The 9,175-nt window shown below is 45.4% G+C and overlaps 1 protein-coding gene across 1 annotated transcript; it reads left to right on the top strand.

Moving 5' to 3' along the window:
* Positions 1-393: 393 nt before the first annotated feature.
* LOC124029492 (ATP-binding cassette sub-family B member 6-like) lies at positions 394-7,693 on the top strand (the record flags this gene model as incomplete). The annotated part of the gene is made up of 6 exons (XM_046341185.1): positions 394-486; positions 3,986-4,178; positions 4,367-4,488; positions 7,001-7,110; positions 7,246-7,305; positions 7,520-7,693. Coding segments are annotated over 6 exons (752 nt in total), but the record flags the coding sequence as incomplete, so codon positions are not given.
* Positions 7,694-9,175: the final 1,482 nt, after the last annotated feature.

Genomic DNA, 9,175 nt, shown 5'->3' with positions numbered 1-9,175 from the left:
ATCTGTCTGTGTGTGTTTGTCCTCTGTGTCTGCCTAGTGAATAATCTGTCTGTGTGTGTTTGTCCTCTGTGTCTGCCTAGTGAATAATCTGTCTGTGTGTGTTTGTCCTCTGTGTCTGTCTACTGAATAATCTGTCCCTGTATCTGCCTAGTGAATAATCTGTCTGTGTGTGTTTGTCCTCTGTATCTGCCTAGTGAATAATCTGTCTGTGTGTGTTTGTCCTCTGTGTCTGCCTAGTGAATAATCTGTCTGTGTGTGTTTGTCCTCTGTGTCTGCCTAGTGAATAATCTGTCCCTGTATCTGCCTAGTGAATAATCTGTCCTCTGTATCTGCCTAGTGAATCATCTGTCCCTGTATCTGCCTAGTGAATAATCTGTCCCTGTATCTGCCTAGTGAATAATCTGTCTGATGGCAGCAGCTGGAGGACCCTGGCCACCACCGTGAGTATTTATGTCCTGCTCAAATTCCTCCAGGGTGGAGGGGCAGGTGAGGAATAATAGGACACTCCGATCACTGTGACCTACTAATGGCTACTGTTACCTATTAATGGCTACTGTTACCTATTAATGGCTACTGTTACCAACTAATGGCTACTGTTACCAACTAATGGCTACTGTTACCTATTAATGGCTACTGTTACCTATTAATGGCTACTGTTACCTACTAATGGCTACTGTTACCTATTAATGGCTACTGTTACCTACTAATGGCTACTGTTACCTATTAATGGTTACTGTTACCAACTAATGGCTACTGTTACCTATTAATTGCTACTGTTACCAACTAATGGCTACTGTTACCTATTAATGGCTACTGTTACCTACTAATTGCTACTGTTACCTACTAATGGCTACTGTTACCAACTAATGGCTACTGTTACCTACTAATGGCCACTGTTACCTATTAATGGCTACTGTTACCAACTAATGGCTACTGTTACCAACTAATGGCCACTGTTACCAACTAATGGCTACTGTTACCTATTAATGGCTACTGTTACCTATTAATGACCTATTAATGGCCACTGTTACCTATTAATGGCCGCTGTTACCTATTAATGGCTGCTGTTACCAACTAATGGCTGCTGTTACCTATTAATGGCCGCTGTTACCTATTAATGGCTACTGTTACCAACTAATGGCTGCTGTTACCTATTAATGGCTACTGTTACCTATTAATGGCCTATTAATGGCTACTGTTACCAACTAATGGCTCATGTTACCTACTAATGGCTACTTTTACCTATTAATGGCTACTGTTACCTACTAATGGCTACTGTTACCTATTAATGGCTACTGTTACCTACTAATGGCTACTGTTACCTATTAATGGCTACTGTTACCTATTAATGACCTATTAATGGCCACTGTTACCTATTAATGGCCGCTGTTACCTATTAATGGCTACTGTTACCAACTAATGGCTACTGTTACCTATTAATGGCTACTGTTACCTATTAATGGCCTATTAATGGCTACTGTTACCAACTAATGGCTCATGTTACCTACTAATGGCTACTTTTACCTATTAATGGCCACTGTTACCTATTAATGGCTTCTGTTACGAACTAATGGCTACTGTTACCTATTAATGGCTACTGTTAGCTATTAATGGCCTATTAATGGCCACTGTTACCTATTAATGGCTATTGTTACCAACTAATGGCTATTGTTACCTATTAATGGCTACTTTTACCTATTAATGGCCTATTAATGGCCACTGTTACCTATTAATGGCTACTTTTACCAACTAATGGCTACTGTTACCTACTAATGGTTACTGTTACCTATTAATGACTACTGTTACCTATTAATGGCTACTGTTACCTATTAATGACTACTGTTACCTTTTAATGGCTACTGTTACCTATTAATGGCTACTGTTACCTATTAATGGCTACTGTTACCTACTAATGGCTACTGTTACCTACTAATGGCTACTGTTACCTATTAATGGCTACTGTTACTTACTAATGGCTACTGTTACCTACTAATGGCTACTGTTACCTACTAATGGCTACTGTTACCTACTAATGGCTACTGTTACCAACTAATGGCTACTGTTACCTACTAATGGCTACTGTTACCTATTAATGGCTACTGTTACCAACTAATGGCTACTGTTACCTATTAATGACATATTAATGGCTGCTGTTACCTGTTATTGGCTACTGTTACCTATTAATGGCATATTAATGGCTTCTGTTACCTAATCATGGCCAACGTTACCTATTAATGACCACTGTTACCTATTAATGGCTATTGTTACCTATTAATGACCTATTAATGGCTACTGTTACCTATTCATGGCTACTGTTACCTATTCATGGCTACTGTTACCTATTAATGTCCACTGTTACCTATTAATGGCCACTGTAATCTATTCATGGCTACTGTTACCTACTAATGGCTACTGTTACCTATTAATGACATATTATTGGCTACTGTTACCAATTAATGGCCACTGTTACCTATTCATGGCTACTGTTACCTACTAATGGCTACTGTTACCTACGAATGGCTACTGTTACCTATTAATGGCTACTGTTACCTACTAATGGCTACTGTTACCTATTAATGACCACTGTTACCAACTAATGGCTACTGTTACCTATTAATGGCTACTGTTACCTATTAATGGCTACTGTTACCTACTAATGGCTACTGTTACCTATTAATGGCTACTGTTACCAACTAATGGCTACTGTTACCTACTAATGGCTACTGTTACCTATTAATGGCTACTGTTACCAACTAATGGCTACTGTTACCTACTAATGGCTACTGTTACCTATTAATGACCACTGTTACCAACTAATGGCTACTGTTACCTATTAATGACCACTGTTACCTACTAATGGCTACTGTTACCTATTAATGGCTACTGTTACCAACTAATGGCTACTGTTACCTACTAATGGCTACTGTTACCTATTAATGGCTACTGTTACCAACTAATGGCTACTGTTACCTACTAATGGCTACTGTTACCTATTAATGACCACTGTTACCAACTAATGGCTACTGTTACCTATTAATGACCACTGTTACCAACTAATGGCTACTGTTACCTATTAATGACCACTGTTACCAACTAAAGGCTACTGTTACCTATTAATGGCTGTGTTACCTGTTCTTGGCTACTGTTACCTATTAATGGCATATTAATGGCCACTGTTACCTATTAATGACCACTGTTACCTATTACTGGCCTATTAATGGCTTATGTTACCTATTAATGACCTATTAATGGCTACTGTTACCTATTAATGGCATATTAATGGCCACCGTTACCTATTAATGAACACTGTTACCTATTAATGGCTATTGTTACCTATTAATGACCTATTAATGGCTACTGTTACCTATTAATGACCTATTAATGGCTACTGTTACCTATTCATGGCTACTGTTACCTATTAATGTCCACTGTTACCTATTAATGGCCGCTGTTACCTATTAATGGCTACTGTTACCTACTAATGGCTACTGTTACCTACTAATGGCTACTGTTACCTACTAATGGCTACTGTTACCTATTAATGGCTACTGTTACCTATTAATGGCTACTGTTACCTATTAATGGCTAATGTTACCTATTAATGGCTACTGTTACCTATTAATGGCTAGTTTTACCTATTAATGGCTACTGATACCTAGTAATGGCTACTGTTACCTATTAATGACTACTGTTACCTATTAATGGCTACTGTTGCCTACTAATGGCCTACTAATGGCCACTGTTACCTATTAATGGCTACTGTTACCTATTAATGGCTACTGTTACCTATTAATGGCTTCCTCTGAGTCTCTCACTGTCTGGTTTGACTCTCTCTCTTTTTCACCCTCCCTCCCTCCCTCCCTCCCTCCCTCCCTCCCTCCCTCCCTCCCTCCCTCCCTCCCTCCCTCCCTCCCTCCCTCCCTCCCTCCCTCCCTCCCTCCCTCCCTCCCTCCCTCCCTCCCTCCCTCCCTCCCTCCCTCCCCAGGTACATCAGGGTTTATCAGTAACCTGAGGTCCTTCCTGTGGACGCAGGTCCAGCAATACACCAGTAGGGTGGTTCAGGTCCGTCTGTTTGGTCACCTCCACTCCCTGTCGTTGCGCTGGCACCTGGGGAGACACACTGGGGACGTTCTGAGTAGTGTAGACCGAGGAACATCTTCTATCAACAACCTGCTCAGGTACACCCTCCCACACACACACTCACCCATATCAGCTCAATCTATCCTATCAGTATCCTACCAGCCTCTCTCCCTCTCTCTCCTCAGCTACACCATCTTCATTATCCTGCCACCCTCTCTCCCTCTCTCTCCTCAGCTACATCATCTTCAGTATCCTGCCACCCTCTCTCTCCTCTCTCTCTCCTCAGCTACATCATCTTCAGTATCCTGCCCACCATCGCTGATATACTCATCGCCATCCTCTACTTTGTATCCTACTTCAGTGCCTTGTTCGGCCTCATCGTCTTCATCTGCTTGCTGATCTACCTCAGTGAGTTTACTGATTCAGGTTTAGCTGATGTGGAATCGCTAGCTAGGCTAGTTATTTGTGTGGAATCGCTAGCTAGTTAGTTGTGTGGAATCACTAAATAGTTAGTTGTGTGGAATAACTAGCTAGTTAGTTGTGTGGAATCGCTAGCTAGTTAGTTGTGTGGAATCGCTAGCTAGTTAGTTGTGTGGAGTCGCTAGCTAGTTAGTTGTGTGGAATCACTAACTAGTTAGTTGTGTGGAATCACTAACTAGTTAGTTGTGTGGAATCACTAGCTAGTTAGTTGTGTGTGCACAAGTAGTGGCCGTCATGACGTCTCCAGTCCGTAGAACTAGAGTTTCTGTCACCCTCGAAGTCTCCAGCCCGTAGAACTAGAGTTTCTGTCACCCTGGACGTCTCCGCCCGTATAACTAGAGTTTCTGTCACCCTCGAAGTCTCCAGCCCGTAGAACTAGAGTTTCTGTCAACCTCGATGTCTCCGCCCGTAGAACTAGAGTTTATGTCACCCTGGACATCTCCAGCCCGTAGAACTAAAGTTTCTGTCACCCTCAAAGTCTCCAGCCCGTAGAACTAGAGTTTCTGTCACCCTCAAAGTCTACAGCCCGTAGAACTAGAGTTTCTGTCACCCTGGACATCTCCAGCCCATAGAACTAGAGTTTCTGTGACCCTGGACATCTCCAGCCCGTATAACTAGAGTTTCTGTCACCTCGAAGTCTCCAGCCCGTAGAACTAGAGTTTCTGTCACCCTCGACGTCTCCAGCCTGTAGAACTAGAGTTTCTGTCACCCTGGACGTCTCCAGCACGTATAACTAGAGTTTCTGTCACCCTCAAAGTCTCCAGCCCGTAGAACTAGAGTTTCTGTCACCCTCGATGTCTCCAGCCCATAGAACTAGAGTTTCTAATATATGCCATTTAGCAGACGCTTTTATCCAAAGCGACTTACAGTCATGTGTGCATACATTCTACGTATGGGTGGTCCCGGGAATCGAACCCACTACCCTGGCGTTACAAGCGCCATGCTCTACCAACTGAGCTACAGAAGGACCACCCTCGACATATTGAACCCGTAGAACTAGAGTTTCTGTCACCCTCAACGTCTCCAGCCCGTAGAACTAGAGTTTCTGTCACCCTCGACGTCTCCAGTCCGTAGAACTAGAGTTTCTGTCACCCTCGACGTCTCCAGCCCGTAGAACTAGAGTTTCTGTCACCTTCAACATCTCCAGCCCGTAGAACTAGAGTTTCTGTCACCCTGGACATCTCCGCCCGTAGAACTAGAGTTTCTGTCACACTCGACATCTCCAGCCCGTAGAACTAGAGTTTCTGTCACCCCTCGACGTTTCCAGCCCGTAGAACTAGAGTTTGTGTCACCCTGGACATCTCCGCCCTTAGAACTAGAGTTTCTGTCACCCTCGACGTATCCAGCCCGTAGAACTAGAGTTTCTGTCACCCTCGATGTATCCAGCCCGTAGAACTAGAGGTTCTGTCACCCTGGACATCTCCGCCCGTATAACTAGAGTTTCTGTCACCCTGGACATCTCCAGCCCGTAGAACTAGAGTTTCTGTCACCCTGGGCATCTCCAGCCTGTAGAACTAGAGTTTCTGTCACCCTGGGCATCTCCAGCCCGTAGAACTAGAGTTTCTGTCACCCTCGATGTATCCAGCCCGTAGAACTAGAGTTTCTGTGACCCTGGACGTCTCCGTCCATATAACTAGAGGTTCTGTCACCCTCGACGCATGCAGCCCGTAGAACTAGAGTTTCTGTCACCCTGGACATCTCCAGCACGTAGAACTAGAGTTTCTGTCACCCTGGGCAGCAAGCCCGTAGAACTAGAGTATCTGTGACCCTGGACATCTCCAGCCCATATAACTAGAGTTTCTGTCACCCTGGACGTCTCCGCCCGTATAACTAGAGTTTCTGTCACCCTCGACGCATGCAGCCCGTAGAATTAGAATTTCTGTCACCCTGGACATCTCCAGCCCGTAGAACTAGAGTGTCTGTCACCCTGAACATTTCCAGCCCGTAGAACTAGAGTTTCTGTCACCCTCGATGTCTCCAGCCCGTAGAACTAGAGTTTCTGTCACCCTGGACGTCTCCGCCCGTATAACTAGAGTTTCTGTCACCCTCAACGTCTCCAGCCCGTAGAACTAGAGTTTCTGTCACCCTCGAAGTCTTCAGCCCGTAGAACTAGAGTTTCTGATATGCACCAAAACTTCATACTCAAGAAACACTGTCAATGCCACTGACTCCAAAAAACCTTTCACCCTGGATGCAGAAATCAGTGGTATTGACAGTGTTTCTTGAGTATGAAGTTTTGGTGCATATCAGTGACAGGTCCTATTCTATGACACAATGATACTGACAGAGGACAGACTCAGTTTGATGACTTCTTGTAGCCGATAGCAGCGTTAGTAGCGTGACAGATAACGATGCATTGTGGGTGACAGTGGCCGAGGTGTTCAGAGGGTCCCTTGTTTGGAGCCCAGGTTGTCCTCTGAAAGCACATTTTATTCCCCAGCTTTCACCATCCTGATCACTGAGTGGAGGACCAAGTACAGACGAGACATGAACACTCAGGACAACAACGCCAAGTCTAAGGCTGTGGACTCGCTGCTCAACTTTGAGACGGTACTGACTGAGCCATATCCAATACCCCCTGCTAACCTCAAACCTAAACTTTACCCAGACCCTTTTCACATCCCAACCTCCTCAACAGCTTACTACCCAGATAAACCCTGCTTTCAGGCAAACCTTTTGTTGCAGGTGAAATATTACAATGCTGAGGGGTATGAAGTGACCTGCTTCGAGGAGGCAATTCTGGAAGTACCAGGTAAAAGGATATCGAACATTCCCTGACTTTACGATCTCCAGGTCCTGTTGTTGGGGTATTGACATCTATACAGTCTGAGATGTAGATATTGTGCTCTCCTGATTGGTTGATGTTGAGGTAGCTAGCTGAGGATTGTGCTCTCCTGTCCTGATTGGTTGATGTTGAGGTAGCTAGCTGGTGATTGGTGTTCCCCTGTCCTGTCTGCAGCAGTCAGAGTGGAAGACCAACGCCTCGTTGGCCCTACTGAACCAGACCCAGAACCTGATCATTGGCTCAGGGCTATTAGCAGGTTCTCTGCTCTGTGCTTACATGGTCACAGAAGGCCAGTTCCAGGTACAGCCCACATTGGCATCCTCTGATTCCTTCTCTATTTATACGTGATCTCTCTTGATGTTAGTCAGGGTGTTAGTCAGTAGGGTGTTAGTCAGCAGGGTGTTAGTCAGCAGGGTGTTAGTCAGCAGGGTGTTTGTCAGGGTGTTAGTTAGCAGGGTGTTAATATATGCCATTTAGCAGACGCTTTTATCCAAAGCGACTTACAGTCATGTGTGCATACATTCTACGTATGGGTGGTCCCGGGGATTGAACCCACTATCCTGGCGTTACAAGCGCCATGCTCTACCAACTGAGCTACAGTCAGCAGGGTGTTAGTCAGGGTGTTAGTCAGGGTGTTAGTCAGCAGGGTGTTAGTCAGCAGGGTGTTAGTCAGCAGGGTGTTAGTCAGCAGAGTGTTAGTCAGCAGGGTGTTAGTCAGCAGGGTGTTAGTCAGCAGGGTGTTAGTCAGGGTGTTAGTCAGGGTGTTAGTCAGCAGGGTGTTAGTCAGCAGGGTGTTAGTCAGCAGGGTGTTAGTCAGGGTGTTAGTCAGCAGGGTGTTAGTTAGCAGGGTGTTAGTCAGGGTGTTAGTCAGCAGGGTGTTAGTCAGCAGGGTGTTAGTCAGCAGGGTGTTGGTCAGCAGGGTGTTAGTCAGCAGGGTGTTAGTCAGCAGGGTGTTGGTCAGGGTGTTAGTTAGCAGGGTGTTAGTTAGCAGGGTGTTAGTCAGCAGGAATTGTTTAGTCAGCAGAGGTGTTAGTCAGCGGGGTGTTGGTCAGGGTGTTGTTGTTAGTCCCAGGGGTGTTGGTCAGGGTGTTAGTCAGGGGTGTTAGTCAGCAGGGTGTTTGGCTGGGGTGTTAGTCAGGGGTGTTAGTCAGGGTGTTGGAGGCAGCAGAGGTGTTAGTCAGCAGGGTGTTGAGTCAGCAGGGTTGATGGTCAGCAGGGTGTTGGTTGTGCAGGGTGTTAGTCAGGGTGTTAGTCAGCAGGTGTTAGTCAGCAGGGTGTTTGTCAGGGTGTTAGTCAGGGGTGTTAGTCAGCAGGGTGTTTGTCAGCAGGTGTTAGTCAGGGTGTTAGTTGGCAGGGTGTTAGTCAGCAGAGTGTTAGTCAGGTGTTAGTTAACAGGGTGTTAGTCAGCAGGGTGTTAGTCAGCAGGGTGTTAGTTAGCAGGGTGTTAGTCAGGGTGTTAGTTGGCAGGGTGTTAGTCAGCAGGGGTGTTGGTCAGCAGGGTGTTAGTCAGGGTGTTGGTCAGCAGGGTGTTTGTCAGGGTGTTGGTCAGGGTGTTAGTTAGTCGAGGGTGTTAGTCAGCAGGGTGTTAGTCAGGGTGTTAGTTAACTGTTAGAATAGGTTTAGTCAGCAGGGTGTTAGTCAGCAGGGTGTTAGTCAGCAGGGTGTTAGTTAACAGGGTGTTAGTCAGCAGGGTGTTAGTCAGCAGGGTGTTAGTCAGCAGGGTGTTGGTCAGCAGGGTGTTAGTCAGGGTGTTGTTAGTCAGGGTGTTAGTCAGCAGGGATGATAGTGGAATTGAATGTGGTTGTGTGTTATTGGTCTGCCCACTTCTCC

The sequence above is a fragment of the Oncorhynchus gorbuscha genome, unplaced genomic scaffold (assembly GCF_021184085.1).
Source record: "Oncorhynchus gorbuscha isolate QuinsamMale2020 ecotype Even-year unplaced genomic scaffold, OgorEven_v1.0 Un_scaffold_6563, whole genome shotgun sequence".
NCBI lineage: Eukaryota > Metazoa > Chordata > Actinopteri > Salmoniformes > Salmonidae > Oncorhynchus > Oncorhynchus gorbuscha.
The sequence above is the reverse complement of the archived record's forward strand: the minus strand, read 5'-3'. Positions and strand labels throughout refer to the sequence as shown.